Source organism: Oncorhynchus keta, chromosome 18 (assembly GCF_023373465.1).
Source record: "Oncorhynchus keta strain PuntledgeMale-10-30-2019 chromosome 18, Oket_V2, whole genome shotgun sequence".
NCBI lineage: Eukaryota > Metazoa > Chordata > Actinopteri > Salmoniformes > Salmonidae > Oncorhynchus > Oncorhynchus keta.
Genome location: NC_068438.1, coordinates 5,376,677 through 5,401,820, shown reverse-complemented (window position 1 = coordinate 5,401,820; position 25,144 = coordinate 5,376,677). Strand labels below are relative to the sequence as shown.

Below are 25,144 nucleotides of genomic sequence, written 5' to 3'. Positions count from 1 at the left end.
AAATAAGGACTCTCTATGGTCAGGACGTGACAGAACCAACTGTCTGGAAAAAAAAGCTTGGTTAAGGCCTTGCAAATATTGTATACCAAACAAATGTAAGGAAGTACACTTTCAAATTCTACATAAGATATATCCATGTAATTCTATGTTGTCCATATTTGTGCCTATTGATATCTGCGTTTTCTGTGAAAAAGGTGAGAATCTGACTCACTTGTTCTTTGAATGTAAATTTGTGTCATAATTTTGGGAAAACCTTGCAGAATACTTATTTATCATTTTGAACACTACCAATGTTTTTAACACGAAGGATACAGTATGTTACTTTTGCAATGATAACAAGACCATTGAAATAATAGTGATTCTTCTTATTCTTGTTGCCAAATAATTTCTACACAAACAAAAAGTACAGAATTCTATACCAAAATTACACATGTTTTTGATTGAATTTAATCACTTGTTAAGACATTATCCCTAGTTAATAACAACAATAATAACATCTTCCTGAATCCTTATAATTCGATTTTTTTCAGAATGAATACAATTGCACTAGAATTGTTCATTTAAAAAAAATATTTTATTGATATTTTTTAGTATGTATGTTTTAGTGTTTTCTTGTTAATACCTGTGTTTTGTTTTGTTAGACATGTTTGATGTAGCAATGTAAGTTGATTTTTGTATTATGAATAATACAAACATTTAAAAATAAATTACCCTAGTTACAAATGCCATTTTCATCCCTGTTGACAAGGAATTAGCTATATTCTCATGGATTGCATGTCGCGAACAATTGTCACTGACAAAGACAATACTCGCGGATCGTTATTGCTACACTGAGATGTCGAGAGAGGAGAATTCCCAGGTGAGAGACTTGGCTAGTTAGCTAGCACTCTGCATAACAGTCATACCTCACTGATAATATTCCGCGCAGTGAGCCATGCGCCGTTTTTACAACCAAGCCGGAACGCTCTGATTGGTTCACTCACGCGCCTTTCCGCACCTCGGAGCTCTACCATTGGACAATACATCTCATATATCAAAGGGTTTCATTACAAATAATATCTGCCTCACCAACCTGTAGATTAGAAGCTAATGTCATGTTACGTCTTAGCTGCCCCTTTCTAAATGGCAGATTGACAGTTCCTGCAGTACAAATGATGTGCGTTAATTCATTAAACTAACTCTAAATAACAGCATAATATGATGTTGCTGCCTGTCAGAGTTTTTACAGCTGCTGTATTACATGCCTACAATGTCCAGTGTGTCAACTCCTGTCTTCTCCTATAAAACCTAAAGGTTGCCAGCTTTGAACGGGATCAGATTTAAACAGAAAACTCTATCCTTTTCACATTGTTGCTTTCCACATACATACAGTACATGCCAATTTCGTAACCATTTGGAAAATGCCTAAAACAAATTATCTTTCTAAAGTCCATCACTACCCCTCCCTGCTCATAATAACTGACACAATGAATCGGCACTCTTGACTTATCAGCTAGGACCAGGGAAATGGGGGTGTAGGAAGTTAAGATGCATAGTTGTTCCGTATCTCTCGGGCTAGGCTACATGACTTGCCACTGCTCCCCACATAGACACAGCAGGCTTTCACAGCTCTACAGACGACACAACGCGCTGCTCTGCTTGTAGTAGCTAAGGTTTACTGAGAACTATGGATGGACCTTATAAGTACATCAGGGTAAGAGGAAAGCAATTCAAGCAGAGTTTATATAAATGTTATTGTATGGAGCAGTTATATGTGGTTTATAGTGAAAGGAGTTGACACAATACGAAGGGAATAACCTCCATGAACTGCAACTACAAGTAGAAGTTTAAAAACTCCATTATTGGAAAAAATGTCTGTTGTAAATGTATTGCTTTCATGTTCTCCCAACAGGATGGGAATGGGAAAGTTAGCCGGGTCATACGAATTGGAACCCGAAAGAGCCAGGTATGATACCTTTGGTGGTTGAGTGGAACCAAATGGCATTTGTTGTTGTTGTTGATTTCAGGTAATATCATTTCTCACTTGAACTATTTTCCCAGTGTCAGTGAAACTACTGTAGAGTTACACTTTGGAATGGCGAAACAGCTTTTGAATGAGGGGGCAGAGAGCATGGCAACTCCTTATCAGATAAGGTTCCCCTCTCTGTTCCCTCTGATACAGCAGTCAGGGACGTCTGCACCTCCTGCATCAGAGATAGATCGTTCACGACTCCAGTAATTTCTAGCCTTTTACTACAGCCTCTTATGCTCATGTCCCACTGATTTGGTAACTCACGGCTGAACATTTGCTTCTTGAATAGCCTATGATATTCAATATTATCCAAGAAGTGAACTAGCTAGAAACCAACCATCCAAAATGCAGACACACAAATGATGTCATCCAATTGATTTCTGTTCATTTGTTTGTTGTCCTCAGCTGGCTTGTATTCAGACGGACAGCGTTGCAGAGAAGCTGAAGGGACTGTACCCCGATGTCCACATAGAAATAGGTGAGTCCAGGTGTCCCGCAATACACTCTTAGAAAAAAAAGGTGCTATCTTGAACCTAAAAAGGGTTCTTCGGCGGTCCGCATAGGAGAACCCTTTTGCGTTCCCCGTAGAAGCCTTTCCACAGAGGATTCTACTTGGAAACCAAAATAGTTCTACTTGGTACCCAAAAGGGTTCTATCTGAAACCAATAATGGTTCTCCCATGGGGACAGCTGAAGAACCTTTTGGAACCCTTTTTTCTAAGTGTATGAAAAAAAGGTTTTATAGAGTATATACAAGTAACTGGAAAAATAATAGAAACACTTGAGTAAATGAGAGATAAAAAAGTATATTGAAAGCAGGTGCTTCCACACAGATGTGTTTCCTGAGTTAATTAAGCAATTAACATCCCATCATGCTTAGGGTCATGTATAAAAAGGCTGGGCTGGCCATTATTTAGGCAATTTTTGGGCTACCATGGCTATGCACCCATAGGATGACAATGCCCCCATACACAGGGCATGAGCGGTCACTGAATGGTTTCATGAGCATGAAAATACATGAAAATGATGCAAGCTGTATGCCATGGCCGTCTCAGTCACCAGATCTCATCCCAATCTAAGGGTTATGGGAGATTCTTGAGACAGCGTTTTCTACCACCATCAACTAAACACCAAATTATGGAATTTCTTGTGGAAGAATGGTGTTCCATTCCTCCAATCGAGTTCCAGACATTTGTAGGATATATGCCAAGGTGCATTGAAGCTGTTCTGGCCCAACGCCCTATTAAAACACGCTATGTTGATGTTTCCTTTATTTTCGCAGTTACCTGTATGTTGTGTTACTTATAGTGCAGTACTTTTCATTTGACTATAGAGATGCGTCACCAATAAGATATGTACAATACAGTAATTAAATGACTGTCACTTTGATGATGTCATTGTCTTTGTTTCAGTTGGCATGACAACAACAGGGGACAAAATCCTTGACACAGCGTTATCAAAGGTACATCTATTTATATACTAAAGTGTGCCTCATGAGAACTAAATTGTTGCCCAAATGGTTCATTTTTACTTGACTCAGTAGTGTGCAAAAAAACACTGCCATTAAAATATACAGTGTTTTCTCCATCGTGTACATATAAACTTATGGTCTGAACTGAAAATGTTATGGGGTTAACAGTTAGTAACCTATTTGCTTTCTAAATGCAGATCGGAGAGAAGAGCCTTTTCACCAAAGAACTGGAGACTGCTCTGGAGAGGAACGAGTAAGTCTAATTTTGTCATTTGGAACTGGCATTTCAGTTGGATCCACTTGTCAGGCTTGGGTGTTGTCAAGAGAAATGTTGTCAAGAATGGTGATTATAGTGGTCTCTTGTGTGTGAATAAGCCTTGTAATACACAATCGCTAGTGAAAGTCCACACACTCCTTGCACAGTCTTCACATTTTGCTGCCTTAAAATGTCATCTCAAATGGGAATATATTTGATTTCTTTCCTATCGAGCTACACAACCTACTCCACATTTTCAAAGTCAAATCAAAATGAATAAGAAAATTGTTGATGTGTTGATAACGTATGTCTTCACACCCCAGGGTTAATACTTGGTCGAAGCACCTTTGGCAGCCATTACAGCGGTGAATCATTTTGAATAAGATTCTACCAACTTTGCATGACTCTTAGGGAAACATTTATTCATTGTTTTTGTCAAAATGACTCAAGCTCAGTAAATTTGAGTGGGAGTCATTGATGGAGCAATATTCCAACCTTGTCTCTGATTTTCAAGCAAATTCAAGTCAGGGCTAAGGCTGGACCACCCATGAACACTTGACACCTTTTGAAAAGCCATTCTGGTGTGTCTGACCAAAAATTCTGTGATTTTCCCACTGAAAAATAAACTCTATCACAGGGTTAGCTTTTTAGAAGACTGAGGGGGGTTTTCCTCTAACGTTTTACCTGGGTTAGGGTTTGGTTTAACTCTTTGCTCCTTTCATAATTTGTTTTATCCTGACAAACTCCCCAGTCCCTGCCGGTGACAAGCATACCCACAACATGATACTGCCACCACAATGCTTGACTCAACTTGTGTTGTGTTTGTATTGGATTTGACCTAAGCCTGTAGTTTTTAATTTAGGCCAAAAAGTCAATTTCTTTGCAGTGTTGTCTTGCAGTATTACTTCACAGCCTTGTTGCAAACAGAATGGATGATTTGAAGTGGCTTTTCTAATATAGGCTTAATTTTTTTCACTTTGTCATACAGGTCAGTAATGTGGAGTAAATACAATATTGTTTATCATATGCGTTTGAGTATTGTGGTGGCAGCATCAGGTTATGGGTATGCTTGTCACCGGCAGGGACTGGGGAGTTTTTCAGGAGAAAAAAATATGAATGGTGCCTCCCGAGTGGTGCAGTGGTCTAAGGCGCCACTATAGATCTGGGTTCGAACCCGGGCTGCTTCACAACCGGCCGTGACCGGGCGGTGCACAATTGGCCCAGCGTCGTCCGGGTTAGGGGAGGGTTTGGCCGGGGGCTTTACTTGGTTCATCGCGCTCTACTGACTCCTTGTGGCAGGCCGGAAGCCTACAGGCTGACCTCGGTCTTCAGGCGAATAGTGTTTTCTCCGACACATTGGTGCGGCTGGCTTCCGGGTTAAACGGGCGGGTGTTAAGAAGCACGGTTTGGCGGATCATGTTTCGGAGGACGCATGACTCAACCTTCGCCTCCCGAGCCCATTGGGGAGTTGAAACAATGGGACAAGATTAAAATATATAATATGAAAGGAGAAAAGCCCAGATAAAAAGTTACACAAAACATTGCCTTAGTCTTCTGAATACCTAATCCTGGGATATAGTTTTATTTTTCAGCGGGACAATTACATCAATTGTAATGCCAAAGACACATCAAAATGGCTTTACAATAGTTGTTGAGTGATCCTGAATGGTCCAGTCTCAGTCCTGACGTAAATCTGCTTGAAAATCTGAGACAAGATTGGAATATTGCTGTCCATCAATGACTCCCAACCAAATTTACTGAGCTTGACGAATTTTAACTGTGGATAAATGTTGCCCTAAGAGTTGTGCAAAGTTTGTAGAATCTGATTTAAATTCTTTCACAGCTGTAATTACTACCAAAGGTACTTCCACCAAGTATTAACTCTGGGGTGTAAAGACATATGCCATCAAGACATCTTAGTTTTTTTTTTTCATACATTTTGAAAATATTCTATAATTTTCTTTCACTTTGGAAATGTGGAGTAGGTTGTGCACATCTGTAGAAAAAAATATATAATTGAATACATTTTCATATGTAATTTAAAGGCAGCAAAAATGTGGAGACTGTGCAAGGGGTGTGTAGACATTCACTACGCACTGTACATTCAAACTGTAGGCTACATTACTATTAGCCCGAATCTGGAAAGCTACTACTGTTGAAGTACTTTCTTTATTACAACTTAATGGCATACATTTTGAGTAGCTTCAACACTTCAGACAAAACCATTGATGTCTTCAAGACTTTGATTTGTGCAGGTGTTAATGTCCAGAGTCTTCGCTCTGAAGTGTTGGAAAATAAATGACTCTGTTGTACTGTGTCTCCTATAGGGTAGACTTGGTGGTCCACTCTTTGAAGGACTTGCCCACGGCTCTGCCTCCTGGCTTTACCATAGGAGCTGTGCTAAAGTAAGTCAACACAATAGTGCCTCTGTAAGGATCCACAGAGAAATCAAACACACTGTCCTAATTCATCTGGGCTTCTTTTGTTTGTGTTCAGACATTACACTGGTTTGGTGTGAAACACTATCATTATAACTCACATATTGTAATATATTTAAAGATCTTTCTTTCAAAGTGTATACAGGTTCCTACACATAGATTTAATTGACAATGTAGATTTGAAATCATGATCTAGCTAGCCTAGCTACGTGTGTAGACATTTATTTTGAATACTCCGAGCGCACTAGAGTGTATCACTTTCTGAATATCTACTCTTGAAGTAGGATTGTCTTCACCACAACTGTGGAATGAAGTAGCCTCCGATATTTTAATGGTAAATATTTGTTTTGAGTGGTGGCAGCGTAGCCCAGTGGTTAGAGCATTGAACTAATAACCGAAAGGTTGCAAGATCGAATCCCAGAGCTGACAAGGTATACATACATCTGTCATTCTGCCCCTGAACAGGCAGTTAACCCACTGTTCCTAGGCCGTCATTGAAAATAAGAATTTACTCTTAACTGACTTGCCTAGTTAAATAAAGGTATTTTAAATATATATATTTGTTTTGCTTCCTGTTCTTTTAAGGCGGGAGAACCCCCATGATGCAGTGGTCTTGCATCCCAAAAACACGGGCAAATCCCTCAACACCCTGCCCGACAAGAGGTACGAAACACAGTTGAATTTTACTCATGACACTGTTTGAAGATTCTTTTCCTATCTTTTTTAAAGGAGTGACTTGACATTGATCTTGATTTATTTTTATAGTGTGATAGGCACAAGTTCGCTGCGACGGGCTGCTCAGCTAAAGAAACGATTCCCCCACCTTGAGTTTAAAGATATTGTATCCTTTCACTCACCGCCACTCACAGTATAGCGAAATGTCAAAACAGGATCTTCATTTCAAATCGGATGCACATCATATCAGTAATGACTATATCTGTAGAGGGTTGTGAGTTTGTTTCCTTAGTGGGGGGTTTTCCAGCGAGGAAACCTTAACACGAGGTTGAAGAAGCTGGATGAAAAGGACGACTTCTCTGCCATTATTCTGGCTGCAGCTGGACTCCGTCGCATGGGCTGGGAGAGCCGAGTCAGCCAGGTAGCTACTTACAACATTCCACTTCACAACACCTTGTCCATACCAAGATTAATCTTAATGCATAAAGATTCAGTTGTATGTGGTTTATAGAAAATATGTAAGCCCTACTGTATACGGTGCCTTCGGAAAGCATTCAGATCCCTAGACTTTGTCCACATTTTGTTATGTTACAGCCTTATTGATTAAATCTTTTTTTCTCACCAATCTACATACTACCCCATAATGACAAAATGCAAACAGGTTTTCAGAAATGTTTGCAAATGTATTAAAAATAAAAACAGAAAAACCTTATTTACATAAGTATTCAGACCCTTTGCTATGAGACCAGAAATGGAGGCCAGGTGCATCCTGTTTTCATTGATCATCCTTGAGATGTTTCTACAACTTGGTTGGAGTCCACCTGTGGTAAATTCAATTGATTGAACATGATGATTTGGAAAGGCACACATCTGTCTATATAATGTTCCACAGTTGACAGTGCATGTCAAAGCAAAAACCACAGCCATGAGGTTGAAGGAATTGTCCGTAGAGCTCCGAGACAGGATTGTGCCGAGGTACAGATCTGGGGAAGGGACCAAAACATTTCTGAAGCATTGAAGGTCCTCAAGAACACAGTGGCCTCCATCATTCTTAAATGGAAGAAGTTTGTAATTTACCAACATTTGTCCTAGAGCTGGCCACCCAGCCAAACTGAGCAACCGGGGGAGAAGGGCCTTGGTCAGGGAGGTGACCAAGAACCCGATGGTGACTCTGATAGAGTCAGAGAGAGTTCCTCTGTGGAGATAGGAGAACCTTCCAGATGGACAACCATCTCTGCAGCACTCCACCAATCAGGCCTTTATGGTAGAGTTACCAGATGGAAGCCACTCCTCAGTAAAAGACACCGGACAGCCTGCTTGGAGTTTGCTAAAAGGCACCTAAACACTCAGACCATGAGAAAAAAGATTCTCTTGTCTGATGAAACCAAGATTGATCTCTTTGGCCAGAATGCCAAGCGTCATGTGTGGTGGAAACCTGTCACCATCCCTACTTTGAAGCATGGTGGTGGTGGCAGCATCATGCTATGGGGATGATTTTCAGCGGCAGCGACTGGGAGACTAGTCAGGATCGTGGCAAAGATGAACGGAGCCAAGTACAGTGAGATCCTTGAAGAAAACCTACCCCAGAGTGCTCAGGACCTCAGACTAGGGCAAAGGTTCACCTTCCAACCGGACAACAACCCTAAGCACACAGCCAAGACAATGCAGGAGTGGCTTCGGGGCAAGTCTCTGAATGTCCTTGAGTGGCCCAGCCAGAGCCCGGACCTGAACCCGATCAAACATGTCTGGAGAGACCAGAAAATAGCTGTGCAGCAATGCTCCCCATCCAACCTGACAGAGCTTGAGAGGATTTGCAGAGAAGAATGGGAGAAACTCCCCAAATACAGGTGTGCCAAGCTTGTAGCGTCATACCCAAGAAGACTCAAGACTATATTCACTGCCAAAGCTGCTTTTTAACAAAGTACTGAGTAAAGGGTCTGAATACTTATGTAAATGTGATATGTCCGTTTTTTAGTTTTAATACATTTGTAGAAATAAAATAAAAAACAGTTTTTACTTCGTCATTTTTGGTTATTGTGTGTAGATTTGAAGAGGGGGGGGGGAAATGATTGAAACCATTTTAGAATAAGGCTGTAACGTTACAAAATGTGGAAAAAGTCAAGGGGTCTGAAAACTTTACGAATTCATTGTATCTTTAATTTGTGTCTTTGCATTTGAAGATCCTGGGCCCTGAGGACTGTATGTACGCTGTTGGACAGGTGGGTAGATTTATTTTACGAAGGAGAAATGTACAACTTTAACTCCTATACCTGTAGTCCTTATTCCATTGGGTAATAACAAAAAACGCTAAACTGTTATTAAAACTGAACATGTTACCTTGAAAGGGTATATCATAGTTGCTAACCCATTATCTCCAGGCCTTCATCCGAGACCCCTTTTGGTACTGTATACAGTTGAAGTCGGAAGTTTACATACACTTAGATTGGAGTCATTAAAACTTGTTTTTCTACCACTCCACAAATGTCTTTCTTAACTAATTATAGTTTTGGCAAGTCGGTTAGGACATCTACTTTGTGCATGACACAAGTCATTTTTCCAACAATTGTTTACAGACAGATTTCACTTATAATTCACTGTGTCACAATTCCAGGGGGTCAGAATTTTACATACACTAAGTTGACTGTGCCTTTAAACAGCTTGAAAATGATGTCATGGCTTTAGGAGCTTCTGATAGGCTAATTGACATCATTTGACTCAATTGGAGGTGGTACCTGTGGATGTATTTCAAGGCCGACCTTCAAACTCAGTGCCTCTTTGCTTGACATCATGGGAAAATCTAAATAAATCAGCCAAGACCTCAGAAAAACAATTGGAGACCTCCACAAGTCTGGTTCATCTTTGGGAGCAATTTCCAAATGCCTGAAGGTACCACGTTCATCTGTACAAACAATAGTACTCAAGTATAAACACCATGGGACCACGCAGCTGTCATACCGCTCAGGAAGGAGACGCGTTCTGTCTCATAGTGATGAACGTACTTTGGTACGAAAAGTGCAAATCAATCCCAAAACAACAGCAAAGGACCTTGTGAAGATGCTGGAAGAAACAGGTACAAAAGTATCTCTAGCCACAGTAAAACAAGTCCAATATCGACATAACCTGAAAGCCCGCTCAGAAAGAGGCTTCTGCTCCAAAACCGCCATAAAAAAGACAGACTACGGTTTGCAAATGTACATGGGGATAAAGATCATACTTTTTGGAGAAATGTTCTCTGGTCTGATGAAACAAAAATAGAACTGTTTGGCCATCGTTATGTTTGGAGGAAAAAGGGGGAGACTTGCAAGTCGAAGAACACCATCCCAACCGTGAAGCATGGGGGTGGCAGCATCATGTTGTGGGGGTACTTTGCTGCAGGAGGGACTGGTGCATGTCACAAAATAGATGTCATCATCAGGAAAGAAAATTATGTAGATACATTGAAGCAACATCCCAAGAAATCAGCTTGGTCGCAAATGGGTCTTCCAAATGGACAATGACCCCAAGCATACTTCCAAAGTTGTGACAAAATGGCTTAAGGACAACAAAGTCAAGGTTTTGGAGTGGCCATCACAAAGCTCTGACCTCAATCCTATAGAAAATGTGTGGGCAGAACTAAAAAAGCGTGTGTGAGAAAGGAGGCCTACAAACCTGACTCAGTTACACCAGCTCTATCAGAAGGAATGGGCCAATATTCACCCAACTTATTGTGGGAAGCTTGTGGAAGGCTACGTGAAATGTTTGACCCAAGTTAAACAATTTAAAGGCAATGCTACCAAATACTAATTGAGTGTATGTAAACTTCTGACCCACTGGGAATGTGATGAAAGAAATAAAAGCTGAAATAAATCATTCTCTCTACTGATATTCTGACATTTCACATTCTTAAAATAAAGTGGTGATACTAACTGACCTCAGACAGGGAAGTTTTACTGGGATTAAATGTCAGGAATTGTGAAAAACTGAATATAAATGTATTTGGCTAAAGTGAATGTAAACTTCCGACTTCAACTTCAAGAATTTTCAGCGTGGTCTTAACTGACTGAGGGTCCAATGCTTGGCTGTGTTCCAGGGGGCTATTGCCATTGAGGTGCGGGCCAAAGACAAGGACATCCTGGAGATGGTGTCTGTTCTGCACGACCCCAACACGGTCCTGCGCTGTATAGCAGAGCGAGCCTTCCTCAGACGACTGGCAAGTCTCACTCTGTCTCCTAGATGTTTTATTATAGTGTTTGTCCAGTGTATCTGTGAATTGTTGGCTGCTAGTGAATTGTTGATGCTACTTAATTATGTCACATAAACAGTACTTAAAAGGGCAATCCGTGGGTTGAAACAATCACAACGCGTACACCCCACCTCTATTTTGGTAAAAAGCTGATGGAGGGGTCTGGAGAAATGTAACCACTCACAAATTTGTAGACAGAGCTATGACTAACCATCTAAGATTTAAAAATTAGAGTTTTAAACATGTTTATACGCAATACAGTGTTTAAATATATATATATACAATGTTTACAAACATTGGAGTAGAACGGTTATATTTTGTGTTCTGATTGGGTACGACAGTCGAACTAAGCTCATGAGGCATTTCTAAATTATATTCCTCAAGAATAAATGGGTATAAATCATTACAGTGCATCAGTATACCAGTACATCACTGGGCCGAACACCCTGCCATTCAGGCTGTGTCAGAGGAAGGCCCCAAAACTTCATGCATCCAGCCACCCAAGTCATAAACTGTTCTCATTGCTACCGCACGGCAAATGGTATCGATGCACCAAGTCTGTAACCAACAGGACCCTGAACAGCTTCTACCCCCAAGCCATAAGACTGCTCAATAAACTGAACAGAAATACTGAGGAGTATTTCTGTCTGTAATATAAAGCCCTTTTGTGGGGGAAAACTCTTTCTGATTGGCTGGGCCTGGCTCCCCAGTGGGAGGGCCTATGCCCTGCAAGTCATGTAAAATTCACACATTAGGGCCTAATGAGTTTATTTCAATTGACTGATTTCCTTATATGAACAGTAACTCAGTAAAATATTTGCAATTGTTGCATGTTACGTTTATATTTATGTTCAGTATAGTTAACTATTTAACGATCTGACCATTTTTTTGTCTCATCACATACACCGATGCTACTGTTTATTATCTGTCCCATTGAATAATCACTTTATTCCTAGTTATACCGTACATATCTAGCTCAATTACCTCATACCCCTGCACACCGACTCGGTACTGGTTGTATATAGATAGCAAAGTTATAAATACTCATTGTGTATTTATTATTGCTTGTTGTAACTTTTCTATTATTTCTCTATTTTATTTGTCTCTGCGTTGGTGGGAAGGGGTCGTAATCAAGCATTTCACTGTTAGTCTACACCTATTGTTTACGAAGGATGTTACAAATACAATTTCATTTTATTTCATGAATTTGTCATTTAACATTTGACTGTCTACACTCCAGTGTAATCACTTTCGCTTGTTGTAGGAGGGGGGTTGCAGTGTACCAGTTGCTGTCCACACTGAAGTCAAGGGCTCTCAGGTGAGGGCTTATGACATTTGCTAACGTGTATGCGTGTGTCATCGCATATCCATGGTTGCGTTCTTGCGTGTGTGCCTTTTGCAACTGTTGTTTTCTATTTACCCCAGCTCTACCTGACGGGTGCAGTGTACAGCCTGGATGGTTCAGACAGCCTCAAGGAGACCATGCAGACCAGCATTGCTTCAGACAATAAGGTCCGACTACTGATTTCTCACTGCCAGTCAGAACACAAATGCTTCTCATTAAACGTGTCAGCTCACCAAGGGGATCCCTTCTCAGGGCATATTTATTTTGTTTATTTAAGCCATCTTTTCTCTGTGGTAGGTGGAAGAGCGAGTGGATGAGTGGGTCCAGCGTGTTGGCGTCACAGCGAACAACATGCCAGGCCCGGCCCAGGATGCTTCTGAGAAGCTAGGTCTAGACCTGGCCAATCTACTGCTGAGTAAAGGGGCTAAGGAGATCCTTACCGTGGCCAGGGAGCTCAACGATGCGCGATAAACTCACTCTGTGCCCCCAGCTGGGTCTGGAGGTGTAACCTGCACTTACCGGTAGTCCATACTAATATTAAAGCCCACACATGGCTGACTGAGGACTCATGATATAGAATAGCACCACTAGACCTGGGTTCGAATAGTATGTGTTTTCATTTAGAGTTTGATTTAGCCTGCTTTCAGCGCCAGAACATTTAATGTACAGGTGACTGCCAAAATAATGGAAACACTTGAGTAAATGACGGCTACAAAGTATATTAATATTAAAAACAGGTGCTTCCACAGACGTTTGGTTCCTGAGTTAATTAAGTCATTAGGATCCCATCATGCTTAGGGGTCATGTATAAAAATACTGGGCAGGCCATAGGATCACAATGACCTCATCCACAGGGCACGAATGGTCGCTGAATGGTTTGATGAGCATGAAAACAATGTAAGCCGTATGCCATGGCTATCTCAGTCACCAGATCTCAACCCAATTGAACACATGGGAGGTTCTGAAGCAGCGCCTGAGAGTGTTTTCCACCACCATCAACAAAACACCAAATGATGGAATTTATCGTGGAAGAAGGTTGTCGCCTCCTGCTAATAGAGGTGCATTGAAGCTGGTCTGGCTCGTGGTGGCCCAACGCCCTCTCAAAACACTTTGTGTTTCCTTTATTTTGGCAGGTGCCTGTACACACGTTGAGGGACTCCATTTCTAACTGTTGTTGGGATCATGCTACCTCTTTCATCAACAGAGCTCTGATAATCTTGTTTGGTGAATGACGTGTGTGACATATTAGTGATGTCTATTTAACAGACCCAGAACATCCAAGCTACAGTGACAAACTCTAGCCTATGAGTACTATCAGACCAAGCCTAAGGCCACCTGTCTACAACACCAGCGCCAATATTATTATTACGTATATATATATTTTTTATTTCCCTTGATCGATGGAATACTATGGCAAGACAATTAGGAAAGCGCTGCCTATAAACAAACGCTAAACACTGGATGCCGTACAAAAACTAAATGTTGGATACCTGTGGCATTTTCCTTTCAGCGTGTTCACATACGTTTCATGTGTTTTGATCCTGGGAGGATTTTTATTGCTTACAATGTTTTGCTGTACCAATTTGAAGAACGTAAAAGCAGCGTAAAATGACACCCAACAAACGTCCTCCGACATACTTCAAAACAGGGCCTGTATTCATGAAGAGTCTCAGAGTAGGAGAGCTGACCAGGTACTCCCCGGGCCATGTGGTCTTATTCATGATGTTCAAATGTGATCCTAGATCAGGTGTGGTATGTTCACTGTGTGTACTTGATCCAGCCTACCACTCCACGACTTCAGAATTGAACAAGAATTCCATAACCATCCCACTAGATATTGCTCATATGGTGTGTGTGTGTGTGTGTTATGAAGAAAATAGATAAAGTCATTGAACGTACTATAGTTGTAGGCTACCTTTTAGATATGTTGTGGCATTTGTTAACAAACCTTATGCTGTCAGATAGCATAGTTTTGTGCCTTACTTTCGTTTCTGTCTATATGGCTGCTGTGTGTATAGCTTTGCTTACAAACTTATTACCTTGAACTACAAATAGGCATTTTCCCTTGTATCCCTTGGACATGCACAGGTTTTCCTGGGTGTCGCCCCATTGTGAGCCCTCTTAACTTATATTTTTGCAGAATTCAATTATGTTGCATCGTGTTATATTAAGTGGCGTTACGTTGTCTTGACTATCGATACTCGGAAGGCGTAGAGAGGGTGGTTGTGCCATATTTCTGTTTTTGCAGCTTTCTGCTTTCCGCTGTAGTGCTCAGACATTTTAAGGAGACGCTGGTCAAATGATACTTGCCATACCATCTAGTCGTTCAATATTGCAGCATTCAGCATGATATGACAGAATGTGGAAAAGTATTGCAATCTGAAAGGGTGATGCTTTTGCTTTGCCACCTTCGTTAATTCTGTGTCATTAAAAGGAGGCAGCCTCAATTAAAGCCACTTGTTACTCTCTAGCTTGTACATTGAAAGTATTTAATTTGATTCGTAGTTTATTATTCAACCAATGTTTGGTGGAGCAGCAGAGTTTTCAAATAATCGTTTTCATTTTCTTAATCCTCTTCGTTCTTCTCGGGTCTTAAAGGAGCAATCTGCAAGCGCTTCAACCATTTTGGGACTTCTGAGTTAAATAAATGTACCCATTGATTGTTGAAGAATATAACTTAGAAATGCCTCACAAGCTTAGTTCAACTGTCGTACCCCATTAGAAACCATAATATAAGCTTTTTTCACTCCAATGTTTGTAAACAAAGTAAATATAAACAAACATGCCTCAAAATATGGGTAAAACCATAATTGTAATATCATGGATGGTCAGTCTTTGCATCCATAGCTCTGTCTATGAATTTGAGAGTGGTTACAACCCTATCCCTCAGCTTGTTACCAAAACAGGCGTGGGGAAAACACATTGTTATTGTTTCAACTGCTGATTGTAGCTTTAAAGGGAAAGTTCACTATTTTACAAATTTCCTCACCCTGAAAGTTATCTGGCCTAGGAGAAGCTAATCCATGTTTAGGTTTTCTTTAAATAGCCACTACAAACTTAAGATACCTTTGGCCACCGAAGCTAAAAAATCAACCAAAGTGGTGGGGGCTACCACAACAGGTTCATCAGACAATGGAAACGTCTTGTTCACATTGGCAGTTTGAAGTGACTCAAATCATATTTTCTTGCATGTCCGATTCAAATCTGTTGACAGTTGACAAGAAAATGTGGTAGCTAACTAGCTTGTTAATGGTTTACAAACAAATTAGTGAATGTGCTTGAAAGCTAAACCGCTAACCAGCTAGCTAGTTGACTGCTGTGGATAGCCAAAAAGTACTCGTTTTGAAACTTGGATAATCTTATCCTTTGAGGCTGTTCTTACACTATGCTTTTACTGGTAAACGTCCATGGCAGGCATTGTTATCACCTTAGCTTGCAACATAACTTCTGAGTGATAGGAAGCACGAGCGCCACCACCACTGAGCACACACCCTTAGTTGCTATAACAACTAGCATTGCCAAGTAAGCAATTGACTGCTGTCTGAACACACACAAATCCGATATTGTCACCTGAAACTTGCTATTTGGACAGTCAGTATTCCAAAATGGATTTGAGAAACAAAACTGATTTGAGCATTAAGGCCTGCAGTATGAACAAGGCTTAATTGTCTACTGACTTTAAGTTACTCCCTGCAGTTTCCACATGGCTCCTTGTCAGATCCCCTTTTCCGGTCGTATAGGCTGGCGGCAATGTCGGTCATATGACATGCAGTTCCTCACCATCAGCTTCATGGGACATCTAAATCAGACATTTGGTCCCCCACTTTGCTGCGATAACATCCTCCACTCTTCGGGGAAGGCTTTCCACTAGATGTTGAAACATTGTTGGTTATCACTGCATTGTCGGAACTAGAAGCACAAGCATTTCGCTACACTCGCATTAATATATATATATATGCCATTTAGCAGACGCTTTTATCCAAAGCGACTTACAGTCATGTGTGCATACATTCTACGTATGGGTGGTCCCGGGAATCGAACCCACTACCCTGGCGTTACAAGCGCCATGCTCTACCAACTGAGCTACAGAAGGACCACTAAAAACATCTGCTAACCATGTGTATGTGACAAATACAATTTGATTTGATTTTATTACCCCGAGGACTTGCTTCCATTCAGCTACAAGAGAATTAGTGAGGTCAGACACAACAGCCCCTGTTGGCACTATGCATTGGGGAAGGTAGCATTCTCCTGGCATCCTCCAAGCCCAGATTTGTCCGTCGGACTGCCAGATGATGAAGCATGATTCATCACTCCAGAGAACGTGATTCCACTGCTCCAGAGTCCAAGCTTTACATCACTCCAGCCGACGCTTGGCATTGCACATGGTGATCTTAGGCTTGTGTGCGGCCATGTATACCCATTTAATGAAGCTCCCGACAAAAATAGTTATTCTACTGATGTTGCTTCCAGATGCAGTTTTGGAACTGTGTAGTGAGTGTTGCAAACGACGATAGACAATATCTACGCGCAACAGGTACATTTTTCATGTTGTTGGACCCAGCATGAATCGAGGCCATGATCCATGGCGGTGCAATTAAGCGCTGTGCTCTACCGACTGATCCACACAGGGCTACAAGTAGCCAACCATACGGAAGCATCGTGATGACATTCAAATGGGAATTCATGTTAAAATAGTGACTATAGGGTAGCCTTCATTACATTGTAGATAAGGTACTTATTATAGTTTATGCCGCTAGAACTCAACTCTCTCTCCACTACTATACCCAGTCTATTTTCTCTCTCAACATGTCTGTTAATCTTTTCTGTTTATCATCTACCTTCTCAGGTAAGGGTACTTTTAATAGTTTGGTTCTGGAGTTAAAGTTAAGATTAAGGAACAACTGATAACTGATCAACAAGCCTAAATAGAACTAGCAGCAGTACCAGCAAGAATGTGGATATGAGAGCCACCAAAGGTCAACAAAGCCCTCTCACATTTCTATAATCAGATTTTGCACCAGTGTTTGCAACTTTTGTGATTGCACCTCTGAGGCCCGCATCATCTTTTTTTCCCAGCTTGATACATTAATCAATAGCCAAAAGTTGCAGCTAGCAAGCTAGTTATTTGCGTGCCAGCCATAGTTAACGTTGTCAGTTCTGGTCAGTGATATGGTATCATCACAATTAGCGAAGTAACTAGCGAACAACAAACTTAGCAGTTATAGAAAGGGCAAGTGATGATAAACAAAAAGCTATAGCTAGCTCGCTACCTTCCATGGTATTGCAGCTGCATGACTGCAAGACGTCCCCTGCAACAGAAGAACACACTAACTCAACACCATCACCCCCATGGCAGACTGAAGACAGCAGTGCAGAACACCTCAAGATAAAAATGTAATATTCAACATCTGTAAGTTTGACTAAATATTAGCACTTCCCTCCACATACCTTCAATCTGGATAACAACACAAAACACATTATGATGCTAGATAAATGTGTTGACCAATATCACCAATACAAACAACACCAAAACATGTCAGAGCGTAAGCATGGAGAACCAATCCCCAAAAGAAAAGGAGACTCCTTGACGGACACAGACGTCACCTTCAAATAATATTTTTTGCCGAAGATCGTATCTCCGCAGAGCTGGGCAACCTTAGCTTTTGCTATCTACATTCATTAATTGTGTGTCTAATTAAATATATTGTATTAAATATATAAATATATATATATTTATTAAATATATTTGTATTTTATTCATAGTTCTTCATTCATCATTTGTTTAACAGTCTTCAAAGAGGTGTTTTCATTTTCTTCGTCCTCATCTTCAATCTTCATTCTTCTTGGTCTTCACCAAGAAAGAACAAGGAACCCATGCCTTGGCTCCGTATTTACTATGATGTCAGGGTAAATGTTCATCCTAAAATTAAATGGAATTCAAACAATTAGAGAATTATTTCATAACCATGTTTAAAACAAACAAAAAAAGTACATAAATTGTAGCACAAACTGTGGCACGTTTCAAATCACAATACAGCATTGATCAGAAGCTACTGTCTGTTCCAACATGATCACACAAAATAACTTTTACACCGGGCTGAAAATCACTGTCATAGAAACCTGCCAATATTTATCTGTCGATTAAGACTGTTAAGCGAGTGAACCTCCCTGCTAATGATTTAGGTGTTAGTAAGTGACATAGGGTTGAGTATGGGGTTAGTTAGTGACTTAGGGTTGAGTATGGGGTTAGTTAGTGACTATGGGTTGAGTATGGGGTTAGTAAGTGACTTAGGGTTGAGTATGGGGTTAGTAAGTGACTTAGGGTTGAGTATGGGGTTAGTAAGTGACTTAGGGTTGAGTATGGGGTTAGTTAGTGACTTAGGGTTGAGTATGGGGTTAGTTAGTGACTTAGGGTTGAGTATGGGGTTAGTTAGTGACTTAGGGTTGAGTATGGGGTTAGTTAGTGACTTAGGGTGTGGTATGGTAGTGACTAAGGTTCCGGCATGGGGTTAGTGTTTTAGGGTTATGCATGGTAGGGAGGCAAGGCTTAGATTAGAAATAAAAAAAACGAACACATCAGAAACAACAACACGCCCGGATTCGTACCTCTGCCACTCGCGGATTGCAAGCTCGGGGTGTATATTGTAATTTTCTGGACAATGCAGTAATTTTGTTCTGGGATGTAACAACCAATACTTGCAGAAATAATGTCCAAATAGGTCATGGTGTGAGTAGTTATACAGCATGTACAAAATGTTTGTGACAGCTGATATATTTAATGAATGACTGAGGAATGACTGGAAAATAAGTCATCCATGCTTTTTTTCCTTACTGTATTTTCCTTACTGTATATGTATAGCTTTACAGAGAGAGAAAGATGCAAACAGACAGATGGTCCAACCGATTGTATTAACCGACCGAAAAAAACATTCCACCATTACTCACCCACATTAGATCTGAGTGTAGCCCCCCCAAGTCTGAACAAGGAGCTCCCAGAAAGCTTTCTCAGTTTTGTTCCCAGCGACACCATTCACACTCACCAGGAAGGGACCGTAGTTTGGTGTCCTCTGTGTAAGTGAAACGGCAAAAACAACGCGTTTCTTTTTTATTTGAGACGTTGTGAAATGCCAGAATACCACAACTGTCTTTGACATTGAAGACAAGTGGAAAACGCAGTATCACTCCATGCCATGCAATGCAACGAATGTCACCTTGCACTACAGAACATTACATTTTCTACATGACTTCTTGCTGCCAGGTTCCCAGGATTCTAACGGTTGCCACTCACAGAGCGAGAGCCCGAGATGACCACTGTAAATCTCAGGATGATGAGGTCATTTGGTTCTGGGATATAACAGACAATACATGCAGAAATAATGTCCAAATTGGTCAATGTGTGAGTAGTTATCCAGTATGTGCAGCGCTTTGTGTGACAGAGGTGTTGTTATATTTTATGACCGTCATTGTAAATAACATGCATGCTCTTTCCATTATTATCCCTCCCCCAAAAGAAGAGACCAGTGTTGTAGTCCTCTGTGTAGGTGAAACTGCAAAAACAACTGTGTTCAAAAATGACATCTGACATACAATACAATCACAGACACATCAACTGCTAAGAATCTAACAATACAGCATCTAACAATGAGACAATGTAACCTAGTAATCTACTAACTTGAATCCTGCATTGGTCTCCTGTTAGTCTTCTCATGGCACCGCTAAGGATCCCTCTGAATGTGACATCAGTACTGTAGGTCCCATTGGGTGTGTTTGAGATGCTGTTGACTACGACCAGCTCAACGGAAGACTGTTGAAATGGTCATTTACAAACTCAACTATACTGTAGTGTATAGGTTATAGAGATGACTTTACTAAGCGGTAGTAAGTAAATATATTTGACATTACTTTCAGTCAGGATCCCAGGAACGAGCAACAGCAGAGCTGTGGAGAGAACAGGTGCAACGGTCCTCATGACTCATCATGTATTCCGGTCCGGTTGGAAGTGTACAGTACTACATTTTTCTGTTGAACCAGTAGCTACTCCTTATCTGTAGAATGGCAAGTGGTCCTTCTGTAGCTCAGTTGGTAGAGCATGGCGCTTGTAACGCCAGGGTAGTGGGTTCGATTCCCGGGACCACCCATACGTAGAATGTATGCACACATGACTGTAAGTCGCTTTGGATAAAAGCGTCTGCTAAATGGCATATATTATATTATTATATTAAGGACAGAAAATAATAAGATGTACTTCCTCTTCCCTTTGTCTGATGCTATTGTGCAATGTATGTGTAATGTATGTTTTGAACTGGCATGTGGCGTGAGTGCCAATCTGTTTACAAGTGCTATCATGCCAACTCCTTGTCACACATTGCCATGACAAATATTCCATTTTTAGATGCCAATAGACTAGGCGCTTTAGCTTCACTTTCTCCACTGGGGGTCACCATTCAGCAATTACTTAGAATGAGGGCCACAACAATTAAGGTGAAGCATATTGAACAAAAAAATATAAACTCAACATGCAACAATTTTAGTTCATGTAAGGAAATCAGTCAATTCAAATCAATTCATTAGGACCTAATCTATGGATTTCACATGAATGGGAATACAACTAGGTGCACCTGTGTAATGATCATGCTGTTTAATCAGCTTCTTGATATGCCACACCTGTGGATGGATTATCTTGGCAAAGGAAAAATGCCCGGTAACAGATATAAGAGAAATAAGCTTTTTGTGCATATGGAACATTTCAGGGATCTTTTATTTCAGCTCATGAAACATGGGACCAACACCTTACATATTGCATTTATATTTGCATTCAGTGGACATGCAATTGAGATATGCTCAATAATATATTTCCCTTTTTTGAAATTGTGCATGTTGAATAAATGAAATACTGTATATGAACAATTATGTATTTTTTACAATATCTCCATATGAACTTATGTTAGTCATACACGTATGACAATACGGTAGATCGGATAATAGTTTATTGTTAGAAAGTGTGTTGTTCTGTTACGTACACTTGAGAAGGGATATGAACTCTAGTAAGTCTCACTAGAGAAGTCTCACCTGGGCAAAGTAACTAGAAGCTACAGCAACAACATCAGTGAAACGGTCTTAAAGGGGACAGTGCAAATAAAAAGTTATGTTGATGTAAACAAAAATCACAATCACTCTATATTGTGAACCCTACTAAAAAGGGTGTTTTATATAGTTGGTCAGTTGTTTAAAGAACATAATTGCATGTTAATTACCAGTTCATTATTCTTATTGAGAATTCACACAATAGATCACAAAACTTTGGAGAAGCACTGCAGGTAAAGCCTTATTAGTGAATTCATCAGGAATCAAGGTAAGACCCAAGTGCAGACAGTGTGAAGTAACAATGTTTATTGTAACCACAGGGGCAGGTAAACGACAGGTCACGGCAGGCAGAGGGTGATAATCCAGAGCAGAGGCCAAGGTACAGGACGACAGGCAGGCTCAGGGACAGAGACAGACCAGCAGGTACAGGTTCAGGACAGGCAAAGGTCAAAAACCAGGAGGATGAGGAAAAAAAGAGACTAGGGAAAACCAGGAGTTGAGACAAACCGCCGGTAGGCTTGAACAAACAAGACGAACTGGCAACAGACAGAAATCACAGGGGATAATGGGGAAGATGGGCGACACCTGGAGGGGTTGGAGACAAGCACAAGGACAGGTGAAACAGATCAGGGCGTGACAGAATTCTTGAATCTACACGCATCTTTTTTCAATAAAGATGAACCAATTTAATGAGAGATTTTTAGAATTACCGAGTGGCATTTAACTTGTTTGCTTCATTACGCCCAGAAGAGCCTTTCATCCAAATAACACCTTACATTCTGACATTGGAAGCCGAGGAGCACTTCTACCACCAACCATGCATGACCTGGTGGTAGGAGTGCTAAATCTAAGGCCGTATTAAACAAATTACCAATAAATAACCACTTTGCCTTTGCATGCCTTGTGTGTGTGTGTGTGTGTGTGTGTGTGTGTGTGTGTGTGTGTGTGTGTGTCAGTGCTCCTCCCTCCAGCCTACTCCCTTTTAATGAGGTAAGGGCCGTAATCAGTCAATTCATTTCTATCGAACAGCATCAATACTTTGAGGTGGTTGATCCATCCAAACAAGAGCATGGTACCTTAGGTCCATTTTTATGTAAACTGAATAGTGTCTCTGGTTATGTACACAAGCTAATGTTAGTGATTACTGGCTATGGCCATAGAGGTACCTGTATTTTATTGTACTTTACTATTACTATATTCCTAGAGCTCTGGCTATGTGGAGTATAGGGATCTAAGTCTCACACAGAATAGTCTGGTTAAGGAAACAGAGTTCATATACAGAAGGTGTTATGTGAAGTTATCCAGGCTGTTCATTGTTCTTGATTATTCTGCGGGTCAATCCCCCCCCCCATCCCGCAGCTCGCAAATCTTTATCCTGCTCTCTCTCTGCTCTCCCTTTGAATATATCTTATGATGCTTCAGAATGAGGACCCCAGAGTTCTAATTCCTAATTCAATGGTTTTGGTCCTGTGCCTAATCCCCAATGTACCATTGCGTCTACAAGTATGCCCCAACATCAAATATTATTGTAAATAAATCTATAGTGGGCTCTTTAAGTTAACTTTGCTTCTCCACCAGGGGTCACCATTCCAGTATGTAACAACTTAAATGGAGGGCCACAACAATTTTGATAAAGAATAAAGGCATGCTTCCAAATCATTCAAAGTTAGCTCAATAAAGATTTTTTTTAGGATGAAATTGAGCATGTTAATTTGTTAGATATAATAATCCTTTCCAACCATACAGCCTTTTTCAATATACAGTGCATTCTGAAAGCATAACATTATGTTATGTTACAGCCTTAATCGAAAATTCATAAAATATTTTTTCCCCCTCATCAATCTACACACAATACCGAACAATGACAAAGCAAAAACAGGTTTTTAGAAATGTTTGAAAATCTATTAAAAATAGAAAACAGAAATACCTTAACATTAACATAAGTATTCAGACCCTTTGCTATGAGACTCGAAATTGAGCTCAGGCGCATCCTGTTTCCATTGACCATCCTTGAAATGTTTCTACAACCTGCGGTAAATTCAATTGATTGGACATGATTTGGAAAGGCACACACACCTGTCTTTATGAGGTCCCACAGCTGACAGTGCATGTCAGAGAAAAGGTTGAAAGAATTGTCTGTATAGCTCCGATACAGGATTGTGTTGAGGCACCAATCTGGGGAAGGGTACCAAAACATTTATGCAGCATTGAAGGTCCCCAAGAACACATTGGCCTCCATCATTGTTAAATGGAAGAAGTTTGGCACACACCCAAGACAACGCAGGCGTGGTGTCGGGACAAGTCTCTGAATGTCCTTGAGTGGCACAGCCAGAGCCCAGACTTTAACTCGATCAAAATTCTCTGGTAAGACCTGAAAATAGCTGTGCAGCGACGCCTCCCCATCCAACCTGACTGAGCTTGAGGAGATCTGCAGAGAAGAATGGGAGAAACTCCCCAAATGCAGGTGTTCCAAGCTTGTAGCGTCATACTCAAGAAGAGCCGAGACTGTAATCGCTGCCAAAGGTGCATCAACAAAGTACTGAGTAAAGGTTCTTAATACTTATGTAAATATATTTCAGTCATTTTATTAGTTTATTTTTATTTTTAAATGTTAAACCTATTTTTGCTTTGTCATCATGGGGTACTGTGGATTGATGAGTAAAACAAGGATTTAATCCATTTTAGAATAAGGCTGTAACGTAACAACATGTAGAAAAAGTCAAGGGGTCTGAATACTTTCTGAATACAGTACATTATGGACACACGTATGAAGCTATAATAGATCTGATCATGCTTTATTGTTAGATAGTGTGTTGGTGTATACACTTGAGAAGTCATCTGAACTCTAGTAACCTCAGGCCTCATCCAAAGTAACCTAGACTCTGCAGCATCAGCATCAATGGAACAGGTGCCGGCTTAAAGGGGCATTGGATGTGGACATAAACCAACAAGTCCTCAGAATAAGCATGTACGTTCTGAGGGAGCCCGGAGTGTGGTTTTCCTTCATCTGCAATGGATTGAATTATAGCGTACATCTTCCCCACACGCCAGGAGTCAATGCAGACAAATTCCTGCCATGTAGCTGTGGAGGGACACGAAATGACAACGAAACAATGTTGGACGTTTGTGCATTTTCAGGTGTTCAAGCCTCAACTTGCCATGCAGCGTTCAGAGGGCTGAGACTGTCTCTTAGAAATGCCGCCCCCAGTCAACTAGCTGTGGCACGTTGCCATTATCATCACATCCCTGCATTTATCCGTGGAATTCGATGTTGTCTCCAACAACCTCAAGGAACAACAATATTATGAACACCCTAAACACCCTAACCCTAAAACACATACACACACACACTTATCAGCCCTCATAGTTAGCAATAGTTTTGAGATGTAGGCTAACAGACAGTGGGCCTACGTTTCAGAGAAAGGGGGCAAGCTGGTGGGGACAAGACTGGTCTGATACAACTGATTTAGGCTATACATAGGTCTACATAACATAGATTATAAAATGGCAAAAAAAATAGATATAAATAGGCCCTGCAATTTCTAAGATATTAGAAACTATTACTATAAGACTATTCTGTAGATTATCCATTGATCCTGAATTAAGATGAAGGGATCTGTATTTCCAAGAACAATATAGC

The 25,144-nt window shown here is 40.7% G+C and overlaps 2 protein-coding genes across 2 annotated transcripts in view; one reads left to right on the top strand and one right to left on the bottom strand.

Moving 5' to 3' along the window:
• LOC118397100 (coatomer subunit delta-like) overlaps positions 1–17,990 on the bottom strand; it is a 34,676-nt gene extending 16,686 nt beyond the window's left edge. The window contains exons 1-2 of the mRNA XM_035791569.2: positions 17,869–17,990; positions 17,691–17,729 (exon numbers count right to left, since the gene is read on the bottom strand). Of these exons, the coding sequence (XP_035647462.1) occupies positions 17,691–17,729; positions 17,869–17,898 (69 nt within the window). The 5' untranslated portion in view covers positions 17,899–17,990. The remainder of the gene's footprint in view (positions 1–17,690; positions 17,730–17,868) is intronic.
• LOC118397101 (porphobilinogen deaminase-like) lies at positions 1,507–14,887 on the top strand. The gene is made up of 14 exons (XM_035791571.2): positions 1,507–1,693; positions 1,892–1,945; positions 2,417–2,489; positions 3,423–3,472; positions 3,679–3,734; positions 6,065–6,142; positions 6,761–6,838; positions 6,941–7,016; positions 7,158–7,271; positions 9,031–9,069; positions 10,920–11,039; positions 12,337–12,390; positions 12,498–12,584; positions 12,715–14,887. The coding sequence occupies exons 1-14, from the start codon at positions 1,667–1,669 to the stop codon at positions 12,886–12,888; spliced, it is 1,080 nt and encodes a 359-aa protein (XP_035647464.1). The 5' UTR covers positions 1,507–1,666; the 3' UTR covers positions 12,889–14,887.
• Positions 17,991–25,144: the final 7,154 nt, after the last annotated feature.